This window comes from Corylus avellana, chromosome 7 (genome assembly GCF_965113065.1).
Source record: "Corylus avellana chromosome 7, dhCorAvel1.hap1.2, whole genome shotgun sequence".
NCBI lineage: Eukaryota > Viridiplantae > Streptophyta > Magnoliopsida > Fagales > Betulaceae > Corylus > Corylus avellana.
This window is the reverse complement of record NC_142496.1, coordinates 371,238-390,647: the sequence shown is the minus strand read 5'-3', so window position 1 is coordinate 390,647 and position 19,410 is coordinate 371,238. Positions and strand designations below refer to the sequence as shown.

The 19,410-nt window shown below is 35.5% G+C and overlaps 4 protein-coding genes across 5 annotated transcripts; 1 reads left to right on the top strand and 3 right to left on the bottom strand.

Annotated features, from left to right (window-relative positions):
* Positions 1-597: 597 nt before the first annotated feature.
* LOC132185840 (peroxidase 47-like) lies at positions 598-2,699 on the bottom strand. The gene is made up of 4 exons (XM_088518401.1): positions 2,448-2,699; positions 2,140-2,328; positions 1,696-1,861; positions 598-977 (listed from the first exon to the last, which is right to left on the bottom strand). Exons 1-4 carry the CDS (start codon positions 2,697-2,699, stop codon positions 598-600), a joined length of 987 nt encoding a protein of 328 aa, XP_088374527.1.
* Positions 2,700-4,653: 1,954 nt separating this feature from the next.
* Positions 4,654-6,712, bottom strand: LOC132185817 (peroxidase 47-like). The gene is made up of 4 exons (XM_059599609.2): positions 6,461-6,712; positions 6,140-6,328; positions 5,713-5,875; positions 4,654-5,033 (listed from the first exon to the last, which is right to left on the bottom strand). Exons 1-4 carry the CDS (start codon positions 6,710-6,712, stop codon positions 4,654-4,656), a joined length of 984 nt encoding a protein of 327 aa, XP_059455592.2.
* A 1,871-nt stretch (positions 6,713-8,583) lies between these two features.
* LOC132185047 (Got1/Sft2-like vescicle transport protein family) lies at positions 8,584-13,103 on the top strand. 2 transcript variants are annotated; one of them, XM_059598864.2, is made up of 6 exons: positions 8,584-8,875; positions 9,430-9,483; positions 10,492-10,565; positions 11,303-11,420; positions 11,521-11,579; positions 12,648-13,103. In XM_059598864.2, the coding sequence occupies exons 1-6, from the start codon at positions 8,720-8,722 to the stop codon at positions 12,724-12,726; spliced, it is 540 nt and encodes a 179-aa protein (XP_059454847.1). In that variant the 5' UTR covers positions 8,584-8,719; the 3' UTR covers positions 12,727-13,103. The 2 variants fall into 2 exon arrangements, with proteins under 2 accessions (XP_059454847.1, XP_059454849.1); XM_059598866.2 differs by lacking the exon at positions 9,430-9,483.
* A 2,658-nt stretch (positions 13,104-15,761) lies between these two features.
* On the bottom strand, positions 15,762-16,331 carry LOC132185765 (zinc-finger homeodomain protein 4-like). The gene has a single exon (XM_059599543.2). It carries the CDS (start codon positions 16,329-16,331, stop codon positions 15,762-15,764), a length of 570 nt encoding a protein of 189 aa, XP_059455526.2.
* Positions 16,332-19,410: the final 3,079 nt, after the last annotated feature.

Here is a 19,410-nt window from a genome sequence, read left to right as displayed (position 1 = left end):
GTTCATCCCATTCTTTAAATCAAATCCATTTTGCATTTGAGCTACGATGCTTCCCCAAACACGAGGAACTACGGAGAGCTCAATTGGAAAAGAAAGAAATGGCAATTTCTTTCTTTTTTAATTGGGGTTTAAATAGTGATTAAACACTTCTGGGGTAAGCCAAAAAAAAAAAAAATAGCAAATAGGTCGTTGCTTTTATAAAAGTCAATAGAATCAATTAATGTATCACATAAGCATCAATCATAGTATAACATGACATGTTACTTATATTAACGGAGTTTGTCAAACATTTTTTACACATAAAGAGGTACAAAATTCTAGTACACTAAAACTTGACATACCAAGGTTGGCTTATTGTTAGAACGATCGGAATTGACTGCAATTCATTGCCCCAAATTAATAGAGCCTACTACATGAGAGAATGCCCAAATTGGATGCAACCCGAATGTACGTAGAGAATCCCGTTCTGTCGTTGTGATAGACCAAACATAATACAAGACTATAAACCATTATTATGATTATTATTATTATTATTATTATATAAAGGCAATTTTTATGGACAATTAATTTAGTTGATATGTAGAAATTAAGTATATATCAGTTAAATTTATGGCAATTTCTTCGTACTTCGCCTCTTGAACCTTGTTTAACATTAAGTGTTCCCATTTTGACCATCGCCCATTGGAAACGACGGAAGAAGGTGTCTTGGTTAAGTGCAAAGCCATTGACAATGCCTCTAGTTCTTGTGTCGGCGTACAACGTTTGATCGGAAGTAAGCACCCCGGATTTCCTTTGCAACGCATTGAAGTAAAGATTGTCGAAGCTGTTCCTTGTCGCGTCAAAGGCTAGCTCCGCATTGTCGCCGGAGCTGCATGTTTCCGACAATATCTTCGCAAAGTCTTCATCTAAAGTCGGATCCACGTCGTTCAATCGGTTTTTGAAGGCTCGGCACGTTGCCACTCCTAGCGTATGTGCCCCTGCATGCAAATCCAATGTCAAAATATTAAATTCAATCATTCTTATAATAAACTTAAATATTTGAGATATTAATAAATGGTGAATTTTTTATTTTTTATTTTTTTTCCGAAGGAAAACAAATGGAACTACTAATTAAGGGGTGAACTCTGGAGTTTGAATCATGTCTCAATATATAATTCACAATTTTTACTTATAACTGTGATTAAATATTTCACGTGTTGAGCCTTACTTATTTAAAGAGAGTTTGAGCTCAATAAAATCCTCTCTTTTTCATGATACATATTAAATTTTATAGCATCGATTTAACGGTGTATATGATACCATATTATTTAAAATGGCATGACAACTTATGCACACATATACACTGTTAGATACTGTGAAATCTAATATCGACTATAAAATGGTTCATCTCCATTTCACTTAAAGTGGAAAGGGTAATGTTCTCACACGTGAGGAGAAACGTTTGAATATTAATTAAAAAATTAAATTTACCAGATTTTAAAATAAGTTGAGATCACAAAAATTAAGACCAGCTAGAAGCTTTCAAGTGCGTGTACATCAATGATTTTAGGTAGAGGAACAAGAAACTTAATTAATTGCAATATGTTAACCACTAAATAATTCAATCCAATAATAATTTTGGCTTCAGGAACAAGGAATTGTAAAAAAAAAAAAAAAAAAAAAAAAAAAAAAAAGAACTTGTTTACATATATTTACCAGAAAGAGCCACCATTTCCTCTGCACTAAAACCATGCTGCCTAAACTTGGTAATGAGCTGAGAGGCATTGAGGGTGGGAGGGGGAAGCTGGTTGAATGTGTCTTCTACTTTAGACCTCCTTCCATCCTTCCTTCCCTTTTGTATGCCATATAGTGGACCCCCGGCCTGTTCCAATTTTCAATAGAGAAATGTTATACATCCCAAATTTTATTTTCAAAAGTTGGTTTTCAAATGATGTGTCACCATCTCATGAGTTGATGACATACTTTCAAAAATAATAAATCTCATGAGATGATGACGCATTATTTAAAAACTAATTTTTGAGAAGAAAATTTGGAATGTATAGCACTTATCTTTTCAATATCTCAATTATTAAAAATAAAAACAAAAACAAAAAAGAAATTAAGAAGATTAAGTTTGAAGATTTGGCCATATATATATACCAAGAATACTGAATCTCTGGCAGCCATTGCAACAATATCAGCACATGAGACTACGCCGGGGCACATTCTTTCAAGCAGCTCTTTTGCTGCATCAATAACTTCATATCCTCTTAAGCTCAAATTTGCAGGGGAGTCCTTCTCTGCTGTATTTTCATTCGTTGAGTCAATCAAAACCGACCCATCACATCCCTACTCGATCCACAGCAAAAACAAAAACACTCTAAGTAACAAACTATAACCAAATCACGTTTTCATCACATCCCACAAAGAAAAAATGAAGAAGAAGAAGAGAGAGAAAGAGAGAGAACCTCAACGAAGCAATCATGGAAATGCATTCTAACAAGGCCGGCTGCAAGGGTAGGGTCGGCCTGCAAAGCTCTGAAAACTGTGTTTCTCACAATTTGTTCGGCATATGGGCAACTCGTGAGGTAATAGTTCATGCTCAGACCATTTGCTCCAAAGCTTTGACCACTCATCACTACTATAATCTCCACTAGCAAGACTACACCAACAAAATTGGCACCAACCATCTTCACTAAATTTGGAGATCTCATTAGCATAACAAGGCCCAAGGAAAAGAAAGAACCCAAAAGAAATTAATGGGAGAGATCAGTACTGGAGTTTGTAGTATAAGGAGTGGAGAACAAGCAATTTATGTATAGATAAATGCAAATGATTGTACGTACAAAAGAGTTGCCCCCAGAAATTGAATTGGAAAGGAAAAGGTTGAAGATTATAGCGATAGTGGGCTTTCCATTTTCTCCACCTATATAAACTTATGGTCAATATGATAATGCATGTCGAAATAAATGCGCTACTGTCTGTGATGATCCCACTTCTGTATTTGCCATATCATGCGTTCAAGCTCATGATTGCAACAACAGCAATACTCTAGATTTGGAAAGTTTACACGTGGAGGCAAAATCATAGGAATTTTGGTAAGTGTTTGAATATTAATTAAATTATTAAGTTTACTATCTCTCTATTACTTTAATCTTTTTTCTTTTTTTTTTTTTTTTTTTGAGTGCAAGCTTTTGGCAACCAAATCATATAAATATTTTCTATTCCCTTTACTGACGAAAACCATATTTTACAATTGGATTTACACGTCGCAGGGGCACATACACTAGGAGTAGCATCGTGCGTAAATTTCAAAAACCGATTGAACGACGTGGATCAAAATATGGATGCCGACTTTGCAAAGACATTGTCAAAAACATGCAGCTCCGGCGACAATGCCCAGCAACCCTTTGACGCGACGAGGAACAGCTTCGACAATCTTTACTTCAATAAGCTGCAAAGGAAAGCCGGCGTGCTCACTTCCGATCAAACGCTGTTCGCCGACTCAAGAACCTCCGGCGTTGTGAATGGCTTCGCGCTTAACCAAGCCATGTTCTTCCTTTCTTTCCAACGGGCAATGCTCAAAATGGGAGCCCTTGATGTTAATTAAAGACGCTTCAAATGGCGTAGTACAAAAAAATTGCCATAAAATCAACTAAATTATTGTATCCATGGTAATTATATATTTGCTATATAAATATATATAATACATAATAATGGTTTTTAGTCCTATATTGTGTCACGTAGATTGCAATGATAGACCCAGATTCTCTGCGTTCGGATTGCAGCCAATTTGGGAAAGAGGGCCATCGGGATCCTCTCTCATACGATAGGCTGCAATTTGGGAAATGAATTGCAGTCAATCTCCATAATTTAACGATAAGTTTTAGTGTATTGGGATTTTGCACCTCTTTATCTGTAAAAAAATGTGAAATAAATATGGATTAAGGAATTGTCTTTGTTGGTGTTATTCTCTATCTTTTGTACTGTAGAAATTTGTATCCCATTATATTATATAAAGTACTCAATTTTATCATTAGTGTATGATGTGGGATTGAACTATTTGTGCTCACAATATATTAGTAAAGTATGTAAAAAGCTTAAAAAACGTGTTCATCCCATTCTTTAAATCAAATCCATTTTGCATTTGAGCTACGATGCTTCTCCAAACACGGGAAACTACGGAGAGCTCAACTGGAAAAGAAAGAAATGGCCTTAATTGGGGTTTAAAAAGTGATTAAACACTCTTGGGGCAAGCCAAAAAAAATAGCAAATAGGTCGTTGCCTTTATAAAAGTTGATAGAATCAATTAATGCATCACATCAGCATCAATCGCAGTATAACATGACATGTTACTTATATTAACGGAGTTTGTCACACATTTTTTACACATAAAGAGGTACAAAATTCTAGTACACTAAAACTTGACATACCAAGATTGACTTATTGTTGAACGATCGGAATTGGCTGCAATTCCTTGCCCAAAATTAATAGAGCCTACTACATGAGAGAATGTCCAAATTGGATGCAACCCGAATGTAGAGAATCCCGTTCCGTCATTGCGATAGACCAAACATAATACAAGGCTATAAACCATCATTATTATTATTATTATTATTATATAAAGGCAATTTTTATGGACAATTAATTTAGTTGATAGGTAGAAAGTATATATCAGTTAAATTTATGGCAATTTCTTCGTACTTCGCCTCTTGAACCTTGTTTAACATCAAGTGTTCCCATTTTGACCATCGCCCATTGGAAACGACGGAAGAAGGTGGCTTGGTTAAGCGCAAAGCCATTGACAAAGCCTCTGGTTCTTGTGTCGGCGTACAACGTTTGATCGGAAGTAAGCACTCCGGCTTTCCTTTGCAACGCATTGAAGTAAAGATTGTCGAAGCTGTTCCTTGTCGCGTCAAAGGCTAGCTCCGCATCGTCACCGGAGCTGCATGTTTCCGACAATGTCTTCCCAAAGTCTTTATCTAAAGTCGGATCCACGCCGCTCAATCGGTTTTTGAAGGATCGGCACCTTGCCACTCCTAGCGTATGTGCCCCTGCATGCAAATCCAATTAATGTCAAAATATTAAAATTCAATCATTCGTATAATAAACTTAAATATTTGAGATAATAAATGGTGAATATTTTTTTTTCAAAGGAAAACAAAGGGAACTGCTAAGGGGAGAAGACCAGAGTTGAGAGTTCGAATCATGTCTCAATAATTAACAATTTATTACGTATAATTGTGATTAAATATTTCATGTGTCGAAACTTATTTATTTAAAGAGAGTTCGAGCTCAATAAAATGGAAATCCTCTCTTTTTCATGGTCCATATTATATTTTATAGCATCGATCTAACAGTGTATATGGTACCACATCATTTAAAATGACATGATAATTTAGGCACACATACACAGTACTGTTAGATACTGTGAAATTTAATATGGAGGGTAATATTCTCACAAGTGAGGAGAAACGTTTCAATATTAATTAAAAAATTAAATTTATCATTTTTTATAAGATTAAGATTTTAAGATAATTCGAGATCACAAAAATTAAGACTAGCTAGAAGCTTTCAAGTGCGTGTACATGAATGATTTTAGGCAGAGGAACAAGAAACTTAATTAATTGCGACATGTTAACCCCTAAATAATTCAATCCAATAATAATTTTGGCTTGAGGAACAAGGAATTGTAAAAAAAAAAAAAAAATTGTGTTACATATATATATTTACCAGAAAGAGCCACCATTTCCTCTGCACTAAAACCATGCTGCCTAAACTTGGTAATGAGCTGAGAGGCATTGAGCGTGGGAGGGGGAAGGTTGAATGTGTCTTCTACTTTAGACCTCCTTCCATCCTTCCTTCCCTTTTGTATGCCATATAGTGGACCCCCAGCCTGTTTCAATTTTCAATAGAGAAATGTTACACATTTCAAATTTTCTTTTTAAAAGTTGGTTTTTAAATGATATGTTACTATCCCATGAGTTGGTGACACCAAAAATAATAAATTTTATGAGATAGTGACACATCATTTAGAAACTAACTTTTGAAAAAAAAATTTGAGATGTGCAGCACTTCTCTTTTCAATATCTCAAATCACTAAAAACAAAGACAAAAAAGAAAGAAGATTAAGTTTGAAGATTTGGCCATATATTTATACCAAGAATACTGAATCTCTGGCAGCCATTGCAACAATATCAGCACATGAGACTACGCCGGGGCACATTCTTTCAAGCTCCTCTTTTGCTGCATCGATAACTTCATATCCTCTTAAGCTCAAATTTGCAAGGGAGTCCTTCTCTGCTGTGTTATCATTCGTTGAGTCAATCAAAACCGACCCATCACATCCCTACTCGATCCACAGCAAAAACAAAAACATTAATTCTAAGATCATCATTAGTAACAAACTACTATAACCAAATCATGTTTTCATCACATCCCACAAAGAAAAAATGAAGAAGAAGAGAGAGAGAGAGAGAACCTCAACGAAGCAATCATGGAAATGCATTCTAACAAGGCCAGCTGCAAGGGTAGGGTCAGCCTGCAAAGCTCTGAAAACTGTGTTTCTCACAATTTGTTCAGCGAATGGGCAACTCGTGAGGTAATAGTTCATGCTCAGACCATTTGCTCCAAAGCTATGACCACTCATCACTACTATAATCTCCACTAGCAAGACTACACAAAGAAAATTGGCACCAACCATCTTGACTAAATTTGGAGATCTCATTAGCATAACAAGGCCTAAGGAAAAGAAAGAACCCAAAAGAGATTAATGGGAGAGATCACTGGAGTTTGTAGTATAAGGAGTGGAGAGGAAGCAGTGTATATATAGATCAATGCAAATGATTGTACGTACAAAAGAGTTGCCCCAGAAATGGAATTGACCAAAAGGAAAAGGTTGAAGATTATAGTGATAGTGGGCTTTCCATTTTCTCCACCTCTATAAACTTATGGTTAACATGATAATGCGTGTTGAAATAAATGCACTACTATCTGCGATGATCCCATATTTGGGAACAGAATCCTCTCTCCGGTCTATTTTAGACTGAAGAATATCCAGTTCATAAGAATAAATTTTAGAGCCACAAATAGGACACATGTCCTACTAACCAAAAATAATAATAAAATATTATTTTATATTAAAAAAAATATAAAGTAAAATAATAAAAAAATAAGGGGTGGCAATAGGGTGGCCGGACCACCCCAAGCCACCCCCAAGGGCCAAATCTAAAAAAAAAAAAAAATTGTTTGGCCCTTGGGGGTGGCCGGACCACCCTAAGGGCCTGGGGGTGGCTTCGGCCACCTCAGCCCCCAACTGGGGTGGTCTGGCCACCCAACCGCCCCTTATTATTTTATTTTATATTTTTTTTAATATGAAATAATATTTTATTATTATTTTTTGTTAGTAGAACAGATATCTCATTTGTGGTTATAGGATTTTTAAAAAAAAATTCTAACCAAGAGCTGGATATTTTCTAGTCCAAAATAAATTGGAGATAATCCTAATCTCACATCTGTATTTGCTATATCATTCATTCAAGCTCATGGTTGCAACAGCAACACTCAAGATTTGGAAAGTTTACACGTGGAGGCAAAATCATAGGAATTTTGGTAAGTTTTTGAATATTAATTAAATTATTAAATTTACTTATCTCTATATTACTTTAATTTTTTTTTTTTTTTTTTGAGTGCAAGCTTTTGGCAACCAAATCATATAAATATTTTCTACTCCCTTTACTGACGAAACTCCCAAATGGGCTTATTCATGACCTCTGTGAACCAGAGCATATTGCTCGGAGCATGATGTGATTGCTTATTTGAGAATGAAATAAGATAAGCTACTTTTATCAAAAAAAAAATAAAAAATAAAAAAATCAGGCGTCAGCCCAAATAGTTTTTATCAAAATAATTAGGAAAATCTAAAGAAACCCTCATTTTACTCGAGAAGGATCGAAATGGAAAGGAACCACTCCTATCCGTTATTCTAGAGAGGTAATATTGTTTGAAAAAAAAAAAAAAAAAACCCTTCTTAAAGTAAGTGTCGGCTCTTCTCAATTTCCAAAATAATATTTTGTTCATTTTCAACCTTCTAAGTGCTTTGACGTGGCACTGTAATGTCAAGCTCTCCGACAAAATTTTATTAACATCGCATTGCAATGTAACAATGTCACGTCATCTTTAAAAAAAAAAAATAGTTTATAAAAAATAGTTCAATTGACTGTTAACCGCATTTTATAAAGTATAGATCATTAATTCGAATCTTTTTTCTCTTTTCTTTCTCTATATATATATATATATATATGTTATTGTCCTCTCCATTCACCCTAAATGCACCACTTCAGAGTTATTGGAGTCATCATGACCACCAAATTAATAAATCGCACTAATTTAGTGGTAACAATTATTAGATCTCTCGATTTTGTAGTCAAAGGTTCGAAACTTGGGGTGGCCTTGACTCTTGAGTAAGAGATGGTGGTAAATTGGGAAAAACAAGGGGTAAATTATTTGTTTTGTGAATGTGGCATTGACGTGGCAATGCCACGTATAAGGGAATAGATAAGTGGGGGAGGGAAATAGGTTTCCCTAGCGTTACTCAATTAATTAATCATCATCTTCCCTGTTTCGGAAAATTTGCTGCGAATTGAAGCAACGACAATTTTCTCACTCTAATTCTCACACAGATCCAGTTTCTCCATTCTCCAATTTTTCTCGAGAAAAGGAGTGAGAAAACAATAACGAAATGGACAAGATGAACCAGGCGTTGGAGAAGATGAAGATGCTAGTGGGAATGGAGGTGGAGGAAGAAGAAGAACGCCAAGCTGCATCGCTAGAAGCGAACGGCTCCTTCTCTTTCATGGACGACTTCAATCGCAGCTGCACCTTGTCCACCAAGCAGGTAGGTCTTTGCTTTTGCCTCTGTTTGGTTGCTCAGAAAAATAAAAATAAAACCGAGGGAAAGATTAGCTAAATCCGCAATTCTTTTGCAGTTAGAGTAGTCCCTATAAACTGGTGCAAAACTTGGATTTAAACTAAGCAGAAAGGTTTTAGAATGGTATGATGAAAATGTCGATGCGATCAATGATAGTGGAAGGCGTTGGACTTTCTGGATCTAGACTTGATTGGTAGTGTTTGGATTAGGTGTGTTTTGGAATTTATATTGATAATGGAGAATGACTAGCAAAATTTATCTCTGAAGGAAGCTGTAAGCTCAGTTGGGTGATTTGCCATCTGAGTTTGGTGGTCAACGTAAGCTAAGATTGGTTAGATCTACATTTTTCTTTACTAGTTAATTGGGCGTGTTTTGTTTGAGCTCAGTAGTTTCACTTAGTATCCACTAAGTTTTGTTCTTAACGTATTCCATGTTTTGCTGGTCGAACTTTGAATATTTTCTATTCCTTGATAAGATTGCTCTGAATAAGTCTGTCTCACTCTCTCTTTCTGATTAAGCAGAGAATTAACGGATTTGTCATATGCTTTGTTGCTGGTTTGACTTGTACGCTCTTGGTAAGTTTTGACCCTTAGATGATTTGAGTTGTGTTTTCCTTTCTAGTTGGTTATTACTCATTATTTTTAGTTATCTATATATATGCTTTGAGTGGAAAGTAAATAGATGTGACTTGATTTAGATGAATGGGAATGTGGCCAAGTAGTGTTGTTTGTCCAAACATATATCTCTGCTAAGAACCTCGATAACTAGTAAATGTAGTGAATGAAAATGAAGGATTTATTGGCTGACTATTGGATCTTGACTAACATTGCCTTGCTTTTTACCAACTGAACTGAACTGAGGCTTAATCTCATTTGATTGGTAATTGCCTTTATTTTGAACATCCTATTTTGCAAGCAGCTGGGAAATTTATACCGTACCAGAATAACTTGCTTTCTGCCAACATTTGCCACTGCTATTTTGCACTCTTAGTTGTTAGTCTAGTATATGAGGAGTTTGTATAATTCAATGATGTTGGATAAAAAGATAAGGATGCTACTTGTTACTTTAAGCATTCTATGCTTTAATGAACTGTAATGATCATAAACTCTTCCACTTGGTGCCGAGACATATACGAGGACAAGTCAAAATTTCAGACGTAATGTGCACCTTTAACTTATAATTTTTTCAAATAATTCATGCTTGCATTTACTTGATCGGATTAAAATTTCAGTTGGCATAAGTCGCATAATATTCCTTGAATGTGATCGAATATGTAAATTTCACTCCAAACATGCTTTTAATGAGGGAGGCACTGAAACATCTTAGAATAGATGACGCAGAATTAGAAAACATATGCTGTTTCATGGTTTTGCTGGAAATTTGAGGTTATAAGTTGCCAAGAAATAGCTCCTTTGCATGAGTTAGAATTAATAGAGATCTTGATATTGCCATGAGGGTAGGGTAGAGTTAAAGGGGTCTCAAATTTTTATGTGCATATTAATGAATTGTAACCTGCATTTATATAGGTGGCCTTCAAAACTCAAGGGGACTAATATGCGTGCATTTTTTCTTTCCATGGACAGTCGATGCTTGTATTCTTCAACCCTGTCAAGTTCGGTATAACATTCACATTTGGCAACCTACTTTCACTCGGAAGGTTTGTAATTATATTCCTATGTTGTATGCTCTGTTGTCTAATTGAATAATTGCATGCGCATGTCATATGTGTTTCTTTTTTATTTTGCCCCAGGTTGGGGGTGGGACTGGATGGGAAGGGGAATGGGCAATGTAGATGAGGTTATGTGAATTTCTCTTGTTTTCACTGTTCATATATATTAAAAGCAAAGGACTTTAGAGTGAAGAATAAGATTGCTTCTTCAGTTCGTTTTTGTGTCTCTAGGAGGTGATCAAAATCTGATCATATCTTCCAATTTTAATTAAGCTAACGGATGATGTCTTTTGAGCTTAAAACACCTTGAAATGATTGACTATAAACAAATGACAAAGAAGACAGAGGCTGTTAGTCATTTTATGTAAGGTCTTAAATTTAGGTTTCCTCTACTTTACTTTTGTTGATATTCAAGTTGAGACTTGAGACTTGAAATTGTGTCTTGGTATCTTTCCTAGTATAAATGTAATCTTCAAAGTTCAGTACACTCTTTTTTTTTTTTTTTTTTTTGATGCACGGATATATGAGAGCTCTTGTTGGGGTTGCGATTTGCTGTAATATATTTCAAACTTTTGGCCATTATTTTCAATGGATAATAATTTTTATTTTTTATTGATGTGGGCAATCTTTCTTAATCTTTCAAATAGATCATAGGAGTACATATTTCATATCTATATGACTATTTTGTGTGCTTCAGATGCTAAGTTGGGTCTTTTGTATGGCAGCACAGCATTTCTCATAGGCCCCAAGAGGCAAGTGACAATGATGCTTGACCCTGTTCGTATTTATGCTACAGCCATATATCTTGCAAGTATAATCATCGCCTTGTTTTGTGCTCTCTATGTAAGTTGCATGGTGGCCCTTTGTTTGTTCTCCCCACATCCCCCCCCCCACACCAAAATTTTAAACTCATTCTAAATTATTCTTTTTTGCATTGGAGCAGGTTCATAACAAGTTATTGACACTTTTAGCCATTATTTTAGAGTTTGGTGCACTAATTTGGTATGTCAAGTTATTACGTACTCTCTTATTATACTTGTCTTCTATCCAATCTCATGCGTCTGGAGTTGTGATTGGCATACATTTCATGAGGCATATTATAGGACAGGCAATTTAATTAACAGAATTGAGTCACTAACAAAACCGTACCGTGATGAAAATTCAGATAAGAATGAGGTTGATTTTTGAAGTTTTGAAATGATTTTTTTTTTCTTGTTTAATCAAGTGTTGAGAGAAGGTAAACTTATTAAGCAGTGCTTTTGTTTTTAATAAGTAAACGAGATATCATTGAAAAGTGCAAAAGGCGCAACTCAAGTACACAAGATGTATACAAGAAAAACACTTGGCTAAAGAGAGACAAAAAGGTTGAGAAAATCATAAAAACTAAGAACATCAAGAAGGATCACCCATTTGGATGACATGTAAAACTGATATATGTACTATTAATTAAGCAACTCTCAAGCTTGGAGCAGCTTATGTTTGAAACAACCTCACATTTTTAACTTTCCTGTTATACTTTCATCATATAATTAGGAAAATTTCGCCATTTTAACTTTAGAGGGTCTAACTGCACATTTATTTCATATCATAAAAGTTACAAACTTGGTTTTTTCAGCATTTTCAGTGTGATAGTGTTACGCCTGAGTCTTGTGCTTGGTGGCAGGTTGATATAAATAGTCTATAAAAGACTAAAAGTTGATTCTCAGTAGAAAGTGTGCGGAATTTTTTAGTACGCTGGAGTTGTATATTTTGTGTCGTTTACACCATTTGTGTCTAACGAACAAGTGAATTCCCAGATTGGCTGAAACCTATGATAAGTGTCAAGTTCTCAAAAGTGAAATTGGCTGAAAATGTGAATGCTGAAGTGGAGAAAAAGTAGTTTTAATCAGTTGAAGTTTATATCATGGGTATACGTGCCAGATCCCATAAAGAAATGGAAAGCTATTTCATTTTCTAGCATACTCCATCTTCACATATATTCTAGTTCTCTGTCCATCTTTGTCACTGTTATGCAACAATTTGTTTATATATTGATTTTCTTCCCTTCCTTGGTCATGTGATGAGTAACAGGTATAGCTTGAGCTACATACCTTTTGCAAGGTCCATGGTTTCAAAGGTCATGGTATCTTGTTTTGACACTGATTTTTAGGCCGCAACTCGCAATAAAAGGCTGTAGATGGATGCATTGAAGAACTTCTAAGATGATTACCATATATACATGTTTCACTCTTGTGGGCTGATGCATACAGGGAGTTTAGTCCACCGTAAACGCAGTAGCACGGAATTGAGATATAACACTTGTACGTCTATGGACTGAGATTGCGTTTTTTCATTTTTCCTCAATTTTCTTCTGGTATGCTGTTTCTTGCAATCTGTGTGTTATGAGAAGGAATTCGGCACGGCTATGTTAATAGAAATTTGCCTGTTATTAAACCATGTAGTCTTTTCACCTAGGTTGTTGAACCACCTCAAAACCAAACTAATTGAAGTGATCCTTTGTTGATATGTTATTGTATCTTTACTTTTCTTCTATTTCTTACCTCCTCTTCCTCTTTATTACTTTTCCCCTTTTTGGATCGAAATCTTTCTAGTATCTCCCAAACTTTCAGCTTGAAACAGAAAGCATCTATTTTACAGTCAAGCTTTTGTTCTGTTGCATATAATGGTGCACATAGTTGTATTTGAATGCTCATTATTAAAGTTTATCATACTCTGGTCAAATTACGGTATGCTGACAAGCTATTCTTATTTAGTTTAGAAAGTCGAACATTCCAAAACATGTCGCCATGATAAGGTTGCATGGATTCTCTAGTTGGACTAGGGGAAAGAAGGGAATAAGAAGAAGAAAAAAAAGGTGTCTACCACAATCGTGCGTATGGGTTGGTAACATATTCAGATCCTATGCAATAAAGTTATTGTCCATTATCTAACGTGAGAGGGTACTTGGGCCTCACCTACTTGACAGTTGCATAGGCAACTTAAGCAATTGAGTTTGATCGAGGTAGGACCCTCTTGGGGGGCATTAATTGAAATAAATGAGAGGAAGTTGTCGGCCAAGGTGAACAAGATTGACAGGCAAATAAGGAAGCTAAAGTGGTTTACCTCCCATAGGAGAAATGGATTTGCAGAATCAAAGCCATCAAAGGACTTGGATCCTCTTCCACTTGGTCGGGATAAAACTGTCGAATCACTAAGATAGCTTTAATGCTTTCAAAACTTGGACATATCAATGCATGTGAAACATTTTGTCCTCTTCTAGTGGAATTATGGCTTTAAAACAAAGGATCCGGCGCTCCAATTGTAGGGGATTTCGATCTACAAACTGATCTATTTGTCCACTAAAATGTCATGTTTGTGAAAGAAATTTTTAGTTCTTCGATGCTCTTAGACTAATTTATTTAACTCTCTTTCTTTGAAAGATAACGTTAAATCACATAGCCATATGCATTCCACCAACTTGCCTAGTCTAATTATTGGCAAAATGGAGCACTAGTAGATGAAATGCTCTTAATAGCATTTTTCTCTTTTTTATGAAAAGCATAAATCCTAATTGGATTAAATGGGTATCCAAGTCTAAAGCATGTTTGGATTAGTCTTAATGTTAATCATATCATTGTGAGCGAAAAATGAAGGAAGTAAAGATCGATCAGCCGCCTAGCAAACCCACTAGCAACCATTTTAAGATAAAGAAACATAGGAATCAATTGCGGTGGCCTTTATATAATACAAGGATCATGGAAGCATCAATTAGTGTCTATAAAAATCATAATTAGACCTCCAATTCTAGTTTTAACTTCTTTGGGTATCCTAAGCTCAAGACTAATCTTCCTCCGGTGAAGATTATCAAAGTTGGTCAAGTCCTCCAATTCTAGTTTTTTTTTTTTAATTTATTATTATTATTATTTTATTTTGCACGCTTGTTTCTCACACCCAGTAACTTGTTTCAAGTGGTTTATCGTGTCAGCCCCTTAAAAAAACAAAAAGAATACCACTAAAAATACTTTGTTATAACAATTTTTGGTACGGCCTGATCTGCGATAAGCTACTTGCAAAATAGTAAAATGTGTCAAAGGATCTGTAGGTGCAAAAACTGGGAAACTCCGATGCTTAAGTTAGCATTCTAATTTGGAGTGAGAATATAGCCATGAGCTAGAGTTTTTGTTGCATCTTTTTTATAAAGCTTTGGGTAATTGCTTCCTGTTGTTACACATTCTACGTTCATCTGGTGGTTGAGAGATAGTGGTTGATACGTTCATGTAGTGTTCGAGAGATAATCTCCCGAAATATTTTGAGTGACTAAGTTATTATAGAACTCTGTAACTGTAATGAAATTGTTTGAATGATTGAGTGGAACTCGTAGTAAATTTTATCCCCAACATACTTCATATATATTAACCAATGTAAGATAAATACGAAAAATAGTATAACTTTATTAGTCAATTATAAACAACCACGCCCTTGATCGTGCATCACATTTCATCTTTTAGTTTTACCAAGATAACGATGGAAGTGACAAAAATATTCAAAACATTAATTATGCGACCTTTTGTACTTCCAAAGAGCAATGTCTCTATTTACGATCTTATCGTGGGTAAAAATTCATCAGTGCTATAAATGCGTTAAATTAATGCTTTCTTCTATTCAAAACTACGAATTAGTCATAAAATAATAATAAACACTTTCCATTGAATTATTATATGAACACTTTTTTCTTTTTTCATATATTTTTTTTTAAATTCATATTGCAGTTAGAATAAATTTCTTCAATCCAATCTATTAAATTGACATTTGTTCTTAAAATATATGATGTATGTAAAAATCGCATGCAGGGGAAATAGATGTAATGTCAATTTAATAAACTATGTTTGGGGAAATCTCTTCTTTATTTCATACATCTAATATTATTGACTTCATATAATTCCTTGTATCTCTAAATATTAAACCCAAAAAAGAAATCAGAAGGCATTAAAAGAGAAAGGAAACAAAGAAACAGGTTTAAAAATACTTCAAAAGCATGGAAATTTTCCATGCATTCCTGAAACTCTGACATCCATAACTCCCTAATTAACTAGGCTACTTGGTAGAAATCAGAACACTTGTAAAAGGAAATCTGTAAATGTAATTAATGAGGAAAATGGAAGCATCGGAAGGAATGAAATAGAGATGTATGATGAGAGTGAGTGGCTAATTCTTCTTTGCAAGGCTGTGTTTGTTGTTATGCATCCACACCTTGAGGACTCTCCTCTTGATCCCAATCTCTTGACAGAAATGCTGCACAGCAGATTCTTCAACCTTCTGCATTCTCCACCCAGCCTTCTCTGCAAAGCTCAACATCTTTTCCTTCTGCTCTTTTGTAAATTTGGTTCTAAACCTCTTTCTGATGATCACCTTTTCAGCTGGCCTTGCCACAGCACCACTCCCATAGTCATGATCATCCTTCTGATCATCAGACTCTGAGGGGGGAACCGACCCGCTTTTGTAGGACATTATCATGGTATTTGTAGGGTACCCCATTAGTGGAGTGTGGGAAAATGGAGAGGGGTAGTCAGATGATTCTGTCTCTTTCCTGTGGAAGTTTCTGTGGCAGTTGCAAGCTGAGCACTTGAAGGCTTCAATGGTGCCTTCATCTCCACTTGGCATGAATTCGCCACACCCATCAGTGGCATTCCCACCAATTGCTGCTGCATGGTTCTTCAGGCACTCCTTGTATCTCATGATGGCGTTTCTTGAAAATGAATGGGATGAATTATTCATTCTTTCTGCTATAAAATGAATGGGATGCTGCTTTTTTCTGGGATTCTGGGGAGCCTTTGGGGGAGTATTAGACCTTTGGATCCTGTTAAACTCAGCAGTAATGATGCAGCTGGTTGATGGTGGGCATGGCTTGAAACCTTTACAGAGTTAACAAATTAATGTAACCTTTCTACTTTCTAGCTACTTCAAGATGTATGGAGGAAGAAAACCAAATCAATTATAAAACACAAGGAAATGGAAGAATGAGATTAAGATGTAGACTATCAGAGAAAATGAAGAATTGTTGCTGATGAGAGTCTTAGAGGTATGGAAAAATACTTATAACATTTAACCTGTCTAGCTATGAGCTTAAATGTCTTCAACGAAAATGGCAAGGCTTTAGCTAGAGGATTATAGTTTTTCTTCCTTTTCTAGAGAGAGACAAAAAATGATAGAAAAATGAAAGAATGAGGAAGGCTGCAAGGAATAGTCTTGATGGTGAATTTTGCAAGTGAAGCAACTGAAGCTCATATATAATATAAATGAGAGAGAGAGAGAGAGAGAGAGAGAGAGAGAGAGAGAGGTTTAAAGGGTACAAAGTCTTTTTGGTGAATTTAATTAGTAAGTAGAAAATGTCAAATTAAATGTAATAGGATTATGGTGAGTTTAGAGGGAGAGAGCTCTTGGAGACAAAGAGAAAGGCGGAAATTAATTGTAAATTAAGGGGACCTAAAAAGGTTGCTTTGCTTGCACTATCAGATATCAAGCCTAAGCCATGGAGAGATGTCCAAAAATCATTTAAAAAAATGTGAGAAGGCACGAAACCATTTGAGCTCAAATTAACTAATATTCTCTAAAGTTATAAATCTATTGTGTGTGTGTGTATATATATATATATACTGCATCAAATTAAAATTTGTGGTAAAAGCAAGAAAATTAAGTATGATAAGCAGGGTACAATTCTTGTAGCTTTATAGTTGAAGGGTGGTTGTAAAGATGGGATCGGAATCCCTACAATCGGGCAAGCAATTGTGAGAAGCTCCCACGGAGGGCTTACAGGCATCCGCCGCCTCTGCCAAACCCTAATCAATTCACATTGGCAAAACTTCCCCCAATTGCTTTATTTGAGCTGGCTGCCTTTTCTTTCCCATCCATTACTCAATACTCTTGTGCTTGCTAGATTTCGTCCGGATTAGTAGCTAACATCTTGAACTGGAAAGCTCAAAAGCCATGTATAAAATTCAGTATTAAAGAGTCTTTTCATCATTACTTACACAGCATGGCCTCCAAATAAAGATTTTGGTTAATCACTATGTCTCTCACACGTCCACTACTATAAACACTTACCATGTGATTTTTAATATTTCCTTTTTTATTCTAAAAATATTTCACTTGTTTACTTGTAATACATAAAGAACTTGAGGAGATTAATCTAATGCTCTGTCCCCATCACACCCACTTACATACACATACAAACACTTACCATGCCTGCTTAGGAATACTACATATTTTACTACATCTCTGTACAAACTGGTGCAACAATCCACGTGACACATCACCCCAAAATGAACAACTAAGAGTGGTCGTCTACCCATAACCGGTTGTGGGTCACTGACTATTAAGACTCACGATCTAACCATTAGTTTCCTTCCATAAAGATCTGTAAGGGTGGTTGCACGAGCTACCCCTCCTTTAGAGAACGAGAAGAAGACGAGGTGGTTAGCGAATGATGAAAATTTGTTATTGTGTGCAAATGATGAATGAAAATGAACAAGAAAAGTCTCAACAGTTTTGGTACTCTAAACTCCAATTGGCTTGTAGGCTAATAATGGCACTTCTCTCTTCCTCGTAAAGAAAGGCTTTAAGGTTCAACACACACTAAAGACACACAAAAAAAAAGGCATGCGCTGTTAAGATCGGGGCATAGGACAATTAGGCATACTTAGGGTTCATAATTTAGGTGCTTAGATGTTGCTTGAAAGGCAGGAAATAGACAGAATTAAGTTTTGAGGTAGCTCCTCTTCTTTAATCCCTTTCTTTGCAATAAAATATAATATATTAAGCTAATGGTGTCAAGGGGTCAAAAAGCCACTCATGGCCACCTTAAACAAATGCAGATTGCGCTCTCGGCTTTGCTTTTGAATCCTTCGATCATGAGACCCTTTTCATTGAATCCCATTCAAATCATCAAGACGATTCCTTCAAATCTTTAGGGCCTTTCTCTTTCTCTTTCTCTTTCTCTTTCCATTTTTCATTTGATTTCGGGTCTCAAGAGGAAGAATACAAACACAAAATCTTCACTATTTAGCGTGAGAATTTGTCAACTTTCAACATATCCCAAGAAAGTGCTGAAAATTTCACCAACCTTCACTCCTCAAGCTATTTTTGAGATAGAGATTCTAGCGATTTTGATATCTTGATTGATAGCATTACTACACTAAATGCGAGAGAGCTCTTATGAGACTCATTTGTTCGAGTAGATCTCGGACAGCCCACTCATACTTGTTAGGACATGTAGGCTCTATAGAGACTCTTTCATATTTACTGCACAAATTACTAGCAATTCGGATCCTTATTTTTTAATGATGCTTCCATGTGAAATTTGTGGTGTTTAAACTCAATTTCTCCACAGTGATTATCATAAATTATCCAACTTAAGAAGTGAAGTATAATGTGGGAAACAGAATTAAAAAATGTTGATTATACAATATATTGAGCTTTTTCCCTAATGGTACGGGATGAGCACTTAGAATAAGCACAATTAAATGCTTTAGGTGGAGTGGAAGCAAAGGGTTAGCTAGGGACAGATTGGAAGGGGCTAGTTGAAGTCGTTTTGGCTCTGAACAAACTAATTTCACTTTTACCCCATTAAAATTGTTTCGCAATCAGAGGAAGCAAGGGCCTTGACCAATAACTTGGGAATTTTGAAGCCTTTTGCTCTAAATGAGGCAAAGGCCTTAACCAATAACTTAGGAATTTTGAAGCCTTTTGCTCTAAATGTCATGTATGAGGTTCAAGTCATATCGCTATATAAACTAATCTTAAACCGACCCATTTAATTAAACGAGTCAGACCTTCAATACTAACCCACTAATTTTAT